The sequence below is a fragment of the Oncorhynchus keta genome, chromosome 7, assembly GCF_023373465.1.
Source record: "Oncorhynchus keta strain PuntledgeMale-10-30-2019 chromosome 7, Oket_V2, whole genome shotgun sequence".
Taxonomy (NCBI): domain Eukaryota; kingdom Metazoa; phylum Chordata; class Actinopteri; order Salmoniformes; family Salmonidae; genus Oncorhynchus; species Oncorhynchus keta.
Genome location: NC_068427.1, coordinates 7,205,155 through 7,221,064, shown reverse-complemented (window position 1 = coordinate 7,221,064; position 15,910 = coordinate 7,205,155). Strand labels below are relative to the sequence as shown.

The 15,910-nt window shown below is 41.2% G+C and overlaps 1 protein-coding gene across 1 annotated transcript in view; it reads right to left on the bottom strand.

The window, feature by feature from the left end:
• LOC118385913 (ly6/PLAUR domain-containing protein 1-like) overlaps positions 1-15,538 on the bottom strand; it is a 33,054-nt gene extending 17,516 nt beyond the window's left edge. The window contains exons 1-2 of the mRNA XM_035773140.2: positions 15,211-15,538; positions 8,580-8,714 (exon numbers count right to left, since the gene is read on the bottom strand). Coding sequence (XP_035629033.1) covers positions 8,580-8,714; positions 15,211-15,259 — 184 coding nt within the window. The 5' untranslated portion in view covers positions 15,260-15,538. The remainder of the gene's footprint in view (positions 1-8,579; positions 8,715-15,210) is intronic.
• Positions 15,539-15,910: the final 372 nt, after the last annotated feature.

Here is a 15,910-nt window from a genome sequence, read left to right as displayed (position 1 = left end):
CACTTTAAATAATTTAAACTTCTATATTTCCTGTATAGCAAGGCTGTCTTAGTGACATGATCAGCCTGAAAGCCTGAGGGAATTTTATTTGAATTTGTGAATTTGTTGGGGAATATATTGAATTGGGAATTCTTGGAATTTACCTAACAATGGAATTTAATTACTGAGACTGACCTAGAAATTGAATTGAATTAAATGGAGCGGGAATGTAATTAATGGAATCAACCCTGGTGGCCATATTATACATTATTAATGACAAACCATCTACGCAGGGGAGAGACAATTTCTCAGCCACTGGAGTCCTCAAGTAGTCCATGCTTGTTTGGATGAAGCGCTCCACAAAAGAACAAGCAGCCATTGAAATTAACTGCTACCAAGCAGAGACAAGCAATCATCATCCCAGCCAGGAGAGTTGAGAAAGCACTCCAGGCCAAGTGAAGCAGTCGCACACCCTGTAATTTCTCAAGACCTATAATCAGAGGTGGGCAAGGAGGGAGCATGGCTGAATATGACCATCCTTTGAATATGAAGTGTTGATTTTTTTCCTCAGATAGATTTTCTTCATAGATGGCTCTTTTGGGCGATGTCCAATATTCTACCATCAGCCACTTGGCTGAGAAGAATTGGGATTGTTCATGGAAGTAGACAGATTAAGGACTAGATCCCAAGCCAGGTACTAGAACACACACTTCAGACACTTCCATCTTTCTATGAAGCTCTTTCTAGGAAGCCAATGAAATGCTGGAGCTAAGTTAACTTACCTAACTCAAACAGACTGATTGTGGTTTTTAATTAATGTTGCCCCAGAGAGTCCTACAAAATTGGAAATGTATGTGTTACATTTCAAACAGTGATAAGGCTTAAACTGGTCAGAGGAATTCCCAAACCTTGTGGCACAGCAGAGCCGATAATGATAAAAGCGTAAATATACATGAGCATTCATGTGGACATTTTCTTATTAAAAGAGCTGTCAACTCCGCAGTACAATGTTCATGTCCTTTGGATCTGGAATCACGTCATATAGATGTAGGATCTTAATTTGAGCCAGTTTGCTACAGCAGGAAAATAATCCTGCAGCAACAGCAAATGTGAATTAGTATGTAGATTATAATTAACGGACATTTTCAGTAGGGGTTGACATTTTTCATTAGGGCAAATCAAGTCTGACATTTTCAGCACCAAAAAGAGTGATCAAATTAAGATCCTACATCTGTACATTCAAAGACAGGTGCTTATTGCTTTTGTTCATCTGGAGGGGAAAATGCCCCCTAACAAAATTACCCAATTTCAAGGAGTATGATAACAAAGCAGACCCAGGGCTAAACAGATGATAGACCAAACACCAGGGAGAAGCAAACAACCCAAAAGAACAACATACCCATAGGAAAGATAACAGCAAAACAAATTGTGTTGGAGTCATCTTGGAATCTGTTTTAGGTCTTTATTGTCCTCAGTACTATTTAATTTATTTTTCTCTATTTAATAGGTTCTTACTTCTTCATCCCCCCCTTTCCTTTATTTTGTAATGTGGCTGAAGAGGAAGGAAACCGCTCAGGGATTTCACCATGACGCTAATCTCCTTCAACCTCCCCCTGTTCCTCACAGTCCCTGGTATTACATATCCATGGACTTTGTCACGAGTATTCCCCCGTCTGATGGCAACATCCCCATCCTGACAGTAGTGGACCTGTTTTCCAAAGCCGTCCACTTCATTCCTCTCTCCAAGCTACCCTCTGCCAAAGGGATGGTCCAGCTCATGGTGCAGCACATCTTCCAGATCCATGAACTCGCAGTGGACATAGTCTCCAACCGGGGTCCTCAGTTCCTCAATGATGTCACCATTGCTCTTGATTCTAAGCAATGTTGCCCTTCTATTTTTATTGACTTGGCCAAAGATTTTGATACGGTAGACCATTCCATTCTTGTCGGCCGGCTAAGGAGTATTGGTGTCTTTGGCCTGGTTTGCTAACTAGCTCTCTCAAAGAGTGCAGTGTATAAAGTCAGAACATCTGCTGTCTCAGCCACTGCCTGACACCACTGCCTGTCACTATCAACAACATAGTTCAGGCAGTAGGAAGCTCTCACCCATTTATATGCAGATGATAGGGTCTTATACTCAGCTGGTCCCTGAATTTTGTGTTAAATGCTCAACAAAAAGCTTTCTTCGTGTCCAACAAGCTTTCTCTGCCCTTAACCTTGTTCTGAAAACCTCCAAAACAAAAGTCATGTGGTTTGGTAAGAATAAGGCCCCTCTACCCACAGGTGTGATTACTACCTCTGAGGGTTTAGAGCTTGAGGTAATCACCTGATACAAGTACTTGGGAGTATGGCTAGATGGTACACTATTCTGCTCTCAGCACATATCAAAGCTACAGGATAAATTTAGAGGAAACCAAGTCTAGATCTATCATAAATCGCTCCTCTTTCACACCAGCTGTCAAACTAACCCAGATTCAGATATCCATTCTACCCATGCTAGATTACGGAGACGTAATTTATAGATTGGTAGGTAAGGGTGCTCTCGAACGGCTAGATGTTCTTTACTATTCGGCCATCAGATTGTCCACCAATGCCCCTTATAGGACACATCACTGCACTCTATACTCCTCTGTAAACTGGTCATCTCTGTATACCCGTCGCAAGACCCACTGGTTGATGCTCCCCCATATTTGAGATATCTACTGCAGCCCTCATCCTCCACATACAACACCCGTTCTGCCAGTAACATTATGTTAAAGGTCCCCAAAGCACACACATTCCTGGGCCGCTCCTCTTTTCAGTTCGCTCAAGCTAGCGACTGAAACGAGCTGCAAACACTCAAACTGGATAGTTCTGTCTCAATCTCTTCATTCAAAGACTCAATCATGGACACTTACTGACAGTTGCGGCTGCTGCAAGTGATGTATTGTTGTCTCTACCTTCTTACCCTTTGTGCTTTGGTCTGTGCCCAATAATGTTTGTACCATGTTTTGAGCTGCTACCATGTTGTGCTGCTGGCATGTGTTGCTAACATGCTGTGTTATTGTCATCTTAAGTCTCTATGTAGTGTTGTGTCTCTTGTCGTGGTGGGTTTTGTCAAAAAAAGAATTGCTCAGTCCCTGTCCCCGCAGGAGGCCTTTTAGTAGGCTATCATTGTAAATAAGAATTTATTTAACGGACTTAAATAAATATGAACATTTTAAAAAGCACACAGTCAAAAGTTGACACCTACCCAAGTTGTTTTGTTTTGTTTTGTTTATTTGTACATTGTAGAAGACATCAAAATGATGAAATAACATACTGTATGGAATCATGTAGTAACCAAAAAGTGTTTATTTGTTTATTTCAAAATATTTTTTATTTGAGATTCTTCAAAACGTAGCCACTCTTCGCCTTGACAGCTTTGCACACTCTTGGCATTCTCTCAACCAGCTTCTTGAGGTAGTCACCTGGAATGAATTTCAATTAAACAGGTGTGCCTTGTTAAATGTTAATGTGTGGAATTTCTTTCATTCTTAATGCCTTTGAGCTAATCAGTTGTGTTGTGACAAGGTAGGGGTGGTATACAGAAGATCGTCCTATTTGGTAAAAGACCAAGTCCATATTATGCCAAGAACAGCTCAAATAAGCAAAGAGAAACAGCCCACCATTGTTTAACACTTTTTTGGTTACTACATGATTCCATGTGTGTCATTTCATAGTTTTGAAATCTTCACTATTATTCTACAAAGTAGAAGACTTATGCTATACAGTAAATGACTTTGTACACAGATAGATGGTGGCAAAATTAGTTCAAGGGGGCAAACAACAAAGCAATAAAACATTGGAAGTCCTTGAATAAAAATACCATTTGGTTTGCATTGCATGAAGATAACACGTTGGGTGCCCTGTAACCAGTTCTTTGGTCTTTGTGGTTTAAATTTTGAATACTGTAACATGGTTCCGTTTTAACTTCAACAAATATTTTTACTTGAAAAAATATATATATATATATTTTTTAAACATTTGCCAGGGTTTATTATACTCAGTTAAAGCATTGGAACCACCTGATGCACAAATGAGATGTTCTAGTTGCAACAGCTATGCAAAAAACGGAAACTGAGGGCCAAGCACGCCCCCATTCCCATTGACGGGCTGTAATGGAGCGGAAGCTTCAAGTTCCTCTGTGTCCACATCACATCACTCTCTCATGGTCCACACACACACACAGTCTTGAAGAGGGCACGACCACACCTCTTCCCCCTCAGGAGGCTTAAAAGATCTGGCATGGGCCCGCAGATCCTCAAAAAGTTAAACACCTGCACCATTGAGAGCATCTTGACAGGCTGCATCAACAGCCAGTATGTCAACTGCTTGGCATCTGACCACAAAGCATGTTGGGGTTCGTTTCCTTGTTCGTTGTCAATCATTGGCTCATTGGTGAAATTCGCATTATGACAATATCTTTAATTAAATCATTCAAAAACCTTCGTTAATGGAATTCCAGACAGAAGTTGACAACAGGAACATAACGCATGTTTTCGAGTAAGTGTAACGGATGTGAAACGGCTAGCTTAGTTAGCGGTGTGCGCTAAATAGCGTTTCAATCGGTTACGTCACTTGCTCTGAGACCTTGAAGTAGTAATTCCCCTTGCTCTGCAAGGGCCGCGGCTCTTGTGGAGCGATGGGTAACTATGCTTCGTGGATGACTGTTGTTGATGTGTGCAGAGGGTCCCTGGTTCACGCCCGGGTATGGGCGAGGGGACGGTTTAAAAGTATACTATTACATAAGTTCTGCATCAAAGAAAAGGTAAAGTTATTTTATTATACCTGAAGTCCAGCCCTAGTTATGTCACTGCTTACGTCATTGTCTTCTACTTATGAGACCAAAACCATGCCTACTCAACACTAAAACACTTGTTTATATAGCTATCTAAAAAGGTTAGCAGTAAGTGTCCAAGTTGATTTATAGTGGAATGTCTGACTAATAATCTCTTACACTCCCCTGCAGAGTTCTGTCTTCACAGTCACGTTTCATCATAGTCAGAGAGTAGAATAGTACTGTGGAACAATATTAAACCGCATGCATATATATATATATATATATATATATATATATATATATATATATATATATCGTATAACCCCTCCCCTTCTATGAATACAACATAAGCATAATCAAATTATTATAATACATCAAACATTTGGTACAGCCCCTATCCTGACCCCTAGGTGAACCCATTTCAAGCGCTACAGAGGATAGAGCGCACGGGCGGCAGGGTAGCCTAGTGGTTAGAGCGTTGGACTAGTAACCGAAAGGTTGCAAGTTCGAATACCCGAGCTGACAAGGTACAAATCTGTCGTTCTGCCCCTGAACAGACAGTTAACCCACTGTTCCTAGGCCGTCATTGAAAATAAGAATTTGTTCTTAACTGACTTGCCTAGTAAAATAAAGGTAAAAATTGTAAAAAAATTACTGGGGCCGAGCTCCCTGCCGTCCTGGACCTCTATACCAGAGATAATGACGTAACAGTTTCAGAGGAAGGCCCTAGAAATTGCCAAAGACTCCAGCCACAAATGTGTCTCTATGCTACGCACAACAATCGGTACCGATGCACCAAGTCTGGAACCAACAGGACCCTGAACAGCTTCTACCCACAAGCCATAAGACTGCTGCTAAATAGTTAGTCTGTATAGATATTTGGTTATCTGCACTGAACCTTGTTTACTCACCACATACACTGCTGGTACTGTTTATCCCTGTTGCCGAGTCACTTTATTCCTATGTACATATCTACCTCAATTACCTCATACACCTGCACAGCGACGCGGTACTGGTATCCCATGTATATAGCAGAGTTAGTTATTGTGTATTACTACATGTTTTAGAAAGGGTTATTACTTATTGCTCTATTTTATTTCACTCTGCATTGTTGGGACTGGCTGGTAGCATTTCCCTGTTAGTCTACACATGTGTATACGAATAACATTTCATTTTTTCACTGGTTTTGTAATTTTCTTTGACGCATACGATCACATATTTGTGATCACCGTTGAGTGGTCCCTGTAGCGTACGATCACAATTATGCAATTGGAACAGTAGCAACAGAACGTACGATGCAACAAAGACGTCAAAACATTGTCTGAAAAGCATCGAAAACTGATGGGAAATTTTTAAAAAAGTCCTCAAGTTCACCTTTTATTGTATAAGAAAAATGTGAACTTCATAATCCAAACATCACATATCCACAGCTAAATTCATTCCATAAACCAGTCGAAATAACAGGTTGTGCTGACCAAAAAAAAAAAAATAATGTTTGTAAAAAATTTAGCGACCTAACAGCTAGACTTGTTTACAATGTACCACATCTCTGGTGAGCACAAGGGGAAAATATTTTATTGTTTAGAAAAGAGATGCGTCAGCTAAGCTAACAGGACATACATTCTTTGATGGCAGCCACATTATTTTATGTTAGCGAAAACTCGCTAATCCCAGAATTCACTTTAAGACACAAATAAAAAGTCAAAAGATGGCTGTGCCCATTGCCTGAACAATGTGAACTTAGTTTAGACACTTTTCAGCATAATACAAATCTTCAATGTACTTGTTACAGTGTACTCAAGAACCAGAGCACATGACTTGACAAGTCATTTAACATTGACAAATCACAAAGCAAATAAAATCTTATACCTCGGAACATCAGACCAAATACAAGCCTACTGCCTAACCATAGCGCAAAAGATAAAACAGGGATGAAACCATTTTAGGGGGGGGATTGATTTCATATGTGGGGGTTGTTCAAGTCCATTGGGGAAGGTATTGTGGAGGGATATGATGAAGGAAATATTACGATCATAAATCCTCTATCAATAAATGGGGGGCAAACACAAATGTGTATGCTAAATAAAATAAAGGAGGGTCTAAGCTGGTAACTCTGAGGTGCCAAAGTTAGACTGATGGCACGTTCAGAACTGGGAACTTGGAAATCTGACTTCAGTGGGTTCAAGACAACTGGGAAATCTGAAAACTAGCTCCGACTGGGAAAGGTTGTATTTAACAGTCATCCAACTCGGGCCACTATCTAGAGCTCTGACGATCACGGACGTCATGATTTGACCTAGTATTTTTCTGAGTTCCCAGTTGTCTTGAAAGCACCATATCAGTCGAGTTAACTAATCCCTTGTTATAACATCTTTGGTCTGACCAACGCTTGCGTGACAACCAGAATGCATTGTATAATGTCAACAAACATGGTGCCGCACATAGCTGGCAAAAAGCTTAGCTCATCATAATCAGTACAACTTTCAAAAAAGTATCACTCACACACACACACACACACACACGTGTCCATTACAATCTATGCAAGAATTGGAATGCATGCTTTGTCACCAGTACTTGAAAACACATGCATTAAACAGCAAATACATTATGATCCATACATACATTTGGTATGATACTGTAGAAACGACAACACGATATACAGAAAATAAGTCTCTTACTTTGATAGAACCACACGGCCAAAGTCCAGGTTGTAAGGAAAACAATGAAAGCAATGTGGGCGCCCTCCAGAAAATGTGCAAGGCCTGTTTTGACTGGAGATGCGCATTGTCTTCATATTTGATCTTTGGAAACACTGGGGAAGTGTTTGGGCTATCGTTGAAGAGAGAAGTTTGTCCGGCTCAGTAAAGCATCAAATAAAATGGTCCACAAGAGTGGAATGGAATACTTGTTATGTGAATTAATGAGGCGGAACACACCTCAATTCAAACTGTTAGAAAATTATTTGAAATTGACTAGTTGAAACATAGATAATTAGCAGGCAGCGTACCTTGGTTTGAGAGCAGTAAGGGTTAACTGTCCTATTGTATAACAAACACATTTTGGAACATTGAGTGCATTGACAACACACACACACACACACACATACATACATACATACATACATACATACATACATACATACATACATACATACATATTTTTTTTAAACTAGCGCTGGGGTGACCGTTAGAGTAATTTGGAACTCACACGTGAAAACGTTAAACATGATTTACCTTCTACTCACTACTTAGTTTTTGTGAATGTTTCTTTGTCCAAAGCTATAAAAACACAAATTAAAGAATACAAAGGGTCATGTGTATTAGTTGAGATTACAAGTCTGACTTGGCCATAATGGTCTGATGAATGTTTTAATATTTTAATTTCACATTCATTATGGTTAACTGACTATGATTTTGAATACTGATTTAATGCTGCACTGCAATCATTTTGCCTTTCATCAAAACCATTGACTACCGTGGGCTAATTCAAACTCTGCTGATCCTGGGTCTGTGAACCCAGTAGACAATAGAAGTAGGTGGATAGGTTGAGGCCGGACCGTCCTTCATGTTCTTGCATTTGGATGCATTCCTTTCTTATTCAAGACAGAGCATATATCCACCTATTTATGTATAATTTTTGTACAGGTTACAGATAGAAGGCACCTTGCGGAAAGATCAACACATTCGTCAGCAAGAACAAACCACCAAAACAACTCTTTCTCAGCTAGGAAGACTTATTGTATGTTCCTCACAGAGTAGAAGGGTTTAAGTCAAGTAAATTCATATCACATTTGGCTTACCGTCTTCTGTCACTAATACCTCCTTCTGGCACATGTCCTGAACGTTGACAGTGCAGTTGACAATGAACTCAGGTGTGGAGCAGTCATTTTGAGTGACCTCTTCACAGTGATAACACTGGATCTGCAGAGCCAGCCCTACAACATACAGGAGTAACACAGGTTGTCATTCCGAATCTGTTCTTAATTGACTTACCGGCATGAATTGCAAAGTACAATACAAAAGTATAAAGTGAGACACTGGTATACCTATTGTTACATTCTTCAGCAAGAAAAGCAAAAACTGTCACTCAAACGGATGAATGATCTAAAGGTCAGTGGACCAACGACCAAAACGAAAAAGATGGGGTGTAACGATTCTCGTAAGTGGAAGAAGGAGAGGCCGTGGTAAGTGTTCGTCATATTTATTACACTGAACACAGGAAACAAACAAACAAATAAATACCTTAACAGTCCCGAATGGTGAAAAACACTGAAACGTAAAATAACCACCCACAAACAAGAGTGGGAAAACAGGCTACCTAAGTATGGTTCTCAATCAGGGACAGCGATTGACAGCTGCCTCTGATTGGGAACCATACCAGGCCAAACACATAGAAATATGAACACAAGAACAAAACATAGAATGCCCACCCCAACTCACACCCTGACCAACCTAAAATAGAAACATACAAAAGCAACTAAGGTCAGGACGTGACATGGGGGTTTAGAAGGGGATCTGAAAGACACTCATGGGGTGACCACTGAAAGTCGACTAGCAACAACAACTGGACCCTAAAAAAATAAAAACATTTTTAAAAAAACAGACCCACTAAATTTGCCCAAGATGAGGTAAACAAAAGAAATGCACAGGCCAAACTTAAAGACAGGGAGCAAACCAAAAAGGTAGAGCAAAACTAAGTCAGAGAAATCAGATAACAGATTGTTTGTCTAGGAATAGGGAGCAAAATAGGGAGCACCAACTAAAAGGTGTTAACCCAAAGAATATATCAAGATACCTGGAGTACTGGGTCAGCCACTCTTTAAAAAGCACCTGGGCCAGCACAGGTGAAACACCTTCCTACTAACGAGATGGACAAGCCAGCACCGGTGTAACACATACTGACTAATCGGTGTGACTAATCGGTGTGCAGTACGTGCTAAAGTCCAACCTCAAAACATAATTGGAAAAACCAAAGCCTGTTACACCATGGACAATGAAATATACTGTACAGAGGGCATATGGCATGGTAATACTATCAAACAGTTCACAAATGTGTTGATATGTCCAAACTCTACTACACTCTTAGAAAAAAGGGTTCCAAAAAAGGTTATTCGGCTGTACCCATAAGATAACCCTTTTTGGTTCCAGGTAGAACTATTTTGGGTTCCATGCAGAACCCTCTGGGGAAAGGTTTCTACATCAAATCAAAATGTATTTGTCACATGCTCTGAATACAACATTACAGTGAAATGCTTACTTACAAGCCCTTAACCAACAATGCTTTAAGTTAAGAAACATTTTTTAAGTGCTAAGTAAAGAAAAAAAAGTTTTAAAAAAACAAACAAATAGAACAGAGTCAAACAGAGTCAATGTGTGGGGGCACCAGTTAGTTGAGGTAATATGTATATGTAGGTAGAGATCAAGTGACTATACATAGATTATAAACAGAGAGTAGCAGCAGCGTAAAAGAGGGGTCTGGGAAGCACTTTGATCAGTGGTTTAGGAGTCTTACGGCAGGGGGGGGGTAGAAGCTATTAAGAAGCAATTTTGGACATAGACTTGGCGCTCCGGTATCGCTTGCCGTGCGGTAGTAGAGAGAACAGTCTATGACTAGGGACAATTTTTAGGGCCATCCTCTAACACTGCCTGATAGAGGTCCTGGATGGCAGGAAGCTTGGCCCCAGTGAGGTACTGGGCCATTCAAACTACCCTCTGTAGTGCCTTGCAGTCGGAGGCCGAGCAGTTGCCATACCAGGCAGTGATGCTCTCGATGGTGCAGCTGTAGAACCTTTGAAGATCTGAGGACCCATGCCAAATCCCGTCAGTCTCCTGAGAGGGAATAGGCTTTGTCTTGCCATCTCTTCTCGACTGTCTTAGTGTGTTTGGACGATGATAGTTTGCTGGTGATGTGGACACCAAGGAACTTGAAGCTCTCAACCTGATCCACTACAGCCCGTCGATGAGAATAGGGGCATGCTCGGTCCTCCTTTTCCTGTAATCCACAAATCATCTCCTTTGTCTTGATCACGTTGAGGGAGAGGTTGTTGTCCTGGCACCACACACCCAGGTCTCAGACCTCCTCCCTATAGGCGGTCTCATCATTCTCGGTGATCAGGCCTACAACTGTTGTGTCATCGGGAAGAACTTGACAATGGTATTAGAGTCGTGCCTGGCCATTCAGTCATGAGTGAACAGGGAGTACAGGAGGAGACTGAGCACTCACCCCTGAGGGGCCATTGTGTTATGGATCAGCATGGCGGATGTGTTGTCCCCTACCCTTACCACCTGGGGGCGGCCCGTCAGGAAGTGCAGGATCCCGTTTCAGAGCGAGGTGTTTAGACCCAGGGTCCTTAGCTTAGTGATGAGCTTTGAGGGCACTATGGTGTTGAGTACACGTCCTGGTAATCCGTCTGGCCCTGTAGCCTTGTGAATGTTGACCGGTTTAAACATCTTACTCACATCGGCTACGGAGAGCATGATCCGACAGTCATCTGGAACAGCTGGTGCTGTCATACATGTTTCAGTGCTACTTACCTCAAAGTGAGCATAGAAGTAATTTAGCTTGTCTGGCAGGTTCGTGTCACTGGGCAGCTTGTAACTGTGCTTCCCTTTGTAGTTTGTAATTGTTTGACCTGCCACATCCAATGAGCATCAGAGTCGGTGTAGTACGATTCAATCTTAGTCCTGTATGCCCGTTTGGTGGTTTGTCGGAGGGCATAGCGGGATTTCTTATAGGCTTCTGGGTTTGAGTCCCACTCCTTGAAAGCGGCAGCTCTACCCTTTAACTCAGTGCGGATGTTGCCTGTAATCCATGGCTTCTGGTTGGGGTATGTACGTACAGTCACCATGGATGCACTTATTGATGAAGCCAGTGACAGATGTGGTGTACTCCTCTTTTTTAAACTTTTTTTACTTTTCTTTTAATTTTTACCCCCCTCTCTCCCCAATTTCGTGGTAGCCAATTGTTAGTAATTAATATCTTGTCTCATCGCTACAACTGCTGTACGGGCTCGGGAGAGACGAAGGTTGAAAGCCATGAGTCCTCCAAAACACAACCCAACCAAGCCGCACTGCTTCTTAACACAGCGCGCATCCAACCCGGAAGCCAGCCGCACCAATGTGTCGGAGGTAACACTGTGCACCTGGTGACCTTGGTTAGCGTGTACTGCGCCCGGCCCGCCACAGGAGTCGCTGGTGCGCGATGAGACAAGGATATCCCTACCGGCCAAACCCTCCCTAACCCGGACGACGCTAGGCCAATTGTGCGTCACCCCACGGACCTCCCGGTCGCAAACCCAGAGTCTCTGGTGGCACAGCTAGCGCTGCGATGCAGTGCCCTAAACCACTGCGCCAACAGCCTTGTGGCATACTCATCAATGCCATCGGAAGAGTCCCGGAACATATTCCAGTCTGTGCTAGCAAAACCAGTCTGTGCTAGTATCTATTGACCGATTCACTGGTGCATCCTGCTTTAGTTTTTGCTTTAAAGCAGGAATCAGGAAGATAGAATTGTGGTCAGATTTGCCCAATGGAGAGCGAGGGAGAGCTCTGTACACATTTCTGTGTGGAGTAAAGCTGGTCTAGAGTTGTTTCCCCTCGTTTTTTCCCTAGTTGCACATTTAACAGACTGATAGAAATGATGTAAAAATGATTTGTTTCCCTGCATTAAAGTCCCCAACCACTAGGAGTGCCACTTATGGATGAGCGTTTTCCTGTTTGCTTATGGCCGTATACAGCTCATTGAGTGCAGTCTTAGTGCCTGCATTGGTCTGCAGTGGTAATATAGACCGCTACGAAAACTACAGATGCAAACTCTTGGTAAATAGTGTGGTCTACAGCTTATCATGAGATACTCTACCTCAGGCAAACAAACAGTCGAGACTTCCTTAGATTTCATGCAACAGCAAACAAATAAACAGACCCCCACCCCTTGTCTTACCAGCTGCTGTTCTATCCTGACGGAAAAGCTTAAAACCCGCCATCTGTATGTTAATCATGTCATCGTTCAGCCACGACTCAGTGAAACATAAGATATTACAGTTTTTAATGTCCCGTTGGTAGGATATACGTGCTCGTAGTTTGTCTATTTTATTATTGATTGATTGTACATTGGCTAATAAGACCAATGGTAAAGGTAGATTATCCTCTCTGTGATAGATCCTTACAAGGCACCCGGACCGTCGTCCACGATATCTTCATCTTTTCCTCCTGCAAATGACGGGGATGAGGGCCTTTTTGGGTGTCTGGTGTAAATCCTTCCTGTCCGATTCGTTGAAGAAGAATTCCTCCAGTACATGGTGAGTAATCGCTGCCCTGATATCAAGAAGCTCTTTTTGGTCATAAGACATGGTGGCAGAAACATTGTGTTCAAAATAAACATACACAATAGGTTACGGGATTGTAAAGTGGCGGCCATCTCCTTCGGCGCCATTAAATACCAGAACCCATTAAACAGGGTTCTAAATTGGAACCAAAAAGGGTTCTTCAAACAATTATCCTATGGGGACAGCAGAAGAACCCTTTTAGGTGAATGCATGTAGGCATACCTTTTCATAATATGATTCATAGCTGATGAAGAAATTAAGGGACGATCTTATTGATTTACAGTGGTGGAAAAAGTACCAAACTGTCATACTTGAGTAAAAGATACCTTAAAAGAAAATGACTCAAGTAAAAAAGTCACCCAGTAAAATTCTACTTGAGTAAAAGTCAAAGTATTTGGTTTAAAATGTACTTTTGATACATAAGTATTAATCATTTCAGATGGCACCATTTTTATTTATTTATGGAAAGCAACAGGCACACTAACATTTAGACATAATTTACAAATGAAACATGTGTTTAGGCAATACGTATGACCAGGGATGTTCGGTTGATAAGTGCGTGAATTGAAATATTTTCCTGTCCAGCCAAGCATTCAAAATGTAACAAGTACTTTTGGGTGTCATGTAAAAAGTGCAATATTTTCATAAGTAATGTAGTAAAGTAAAAGTAGTCAAAAATATAAATGGTAAAGTACAGATACCCCAAAAACAACTTATGTAGTACTTATGTACTTTACACCACTGTTGATGAATAGATAATGGTGATAATGTGCAAGTGGCTTATTAGAGTTGACAATATTACTGAATTACTTAACTGTGGCTGCAATTACTGTGGTTAAGTCATAATCATAAATCTGTTGTAATTCACCAAAACCATATACCTTGACAATGACAGACATGGAAAGAAACATTTACCTGATGCACTGTGCATGTTGAAGAATGTGCTCCCCTGACAGATAATCAGATATTACAACATGGTAGATGCAAATACAATTTTCTTCACGAGAGAAAGAAAGCCCTGTCAGAACTTATTCAACATGAAAATGGACCTGAATAAAATCTAAATGCAGACTATTCACTTCCTACCAACTAGGACACAGCAAGCAACTAAATCCATCAACAGTTGAGTAGTGACTCAAAGAAAAAGAATGACTGCACAATCAGTACTGCTCTGTTCCCTGGGTGCCGAAGACATGGATGTCGATTATGGCAGCCCCCCGCAACTCTCTGACTAAGAGGAGTTGGGTTAAATGCGCAATACACATTTCAGTTGAATGTATTCAGTTGTACAACTGCCTAGGTATCCTCCTTTCCATCATCCAGTGTGCAACAGTAGCCAAAACCCAATCCAAATGTCACATATTCTGGAGCTCTGCTTGGGTAAACATACATCTTAAAAACTGTTAGTAAATGACAGACAGTAGGCAAAATGTCACTGTACATGGGGATTCCTCAACTAAATCAGTCAAACCAGCTTCCAGGGATAAATCAAACATTATTGCCAGGCAGACATAACTATTTCATATGTAGCACAGCGCAGTGCTATTAGCATTAAACTCATTCTGTATTTGTGAACAAAACACATTCATATGTTGAACTACCCATAATCTATTCTCAAACAAAACAAAAAACAGATATACCATAATGTACATATCAATACACACCAGGTTCAATCTACGGGTAGTTTACCCTTATTTGTGAAACATTTTCGAACAATGTTTCCATCGGAAATCAAGCCCGCATGGTTCTCTTCACATCCACAAGCTGGTGTGAAAAATAATTTTGCGTTCACACATCAACCGTTCCAAACCGTGCGTAAAGACGCAGTAGGATAATGTCACAAAATAGTACCGAAAAGTTTGCTATTACAACGGTTTCAACGGATGACCCCCAAATGTTGTTTTATCTAAACAAATAACCAAGTAGCATTGCCTGCCCTGCATGGTAGCCTACTGGCCATCAATAACCCACCCTGAGCTTCTCTTCCTCTCAAAATATTGTTAGATCGTTAAACAAACAATTAGTACATTGATGTTATTACAAATAATTTAGGTAGGCTAGCTATTGCGCTTGTCATTGCAATTAACACATCCCGGGGGTAACATACCTGACTTGAGCATAAACCAGAACAAACTTGCGTAAGTAAGCAGCCGCATTCTCTCGCTGGTGTCACTTGGTCAGGAAACATTAGACCTGGCAAAGTTGCGAGGAGCTCAAAGTTAGAGTTCATACATGGATCCGACGAACGTCCACGGTAGCCTCCTATACACGTCCAGCGCTGGAAACCTCAGATTTTAAGGGAACACACTCTTTTCACTCCATTTCATGCGGTGCCACACGTCACGATGGGCGTGGGTTTCAAAGTGCAAGGACTGTCCGATGCGCGTCCACGTTCAACCGAGAACCCTCTGACTGTGCAGTCATTCCTAACTTCTTCACCGACATCATTATGGTGGGTTCATGCTTTATAGTTTACTGTTGCACTTTTAATATTTGTACACAATTCAGCTTTATTTGAACTAACGATAGCTACCAAGTGGCTGGACCCGTTTTCCCAAAAGTGAACGAAGTTTTGCATGCGAGCCAACCAACAACGTCAATGCTGCTATCAAGCCAATCTACTAAATTTACCCGAATGAAATACATGAAACTGATCATGACTATATTTAATCTAATTTTACTGTAATTGGTTAGTCAACATGCAGTAATATACTGAACAAAAATAAACGCTACATGAAACAATTTCAAAGATTTTACTGAGTTACAGTTTATATAAGGAAATCAATTCAATGAAAGAAAGAAATTAG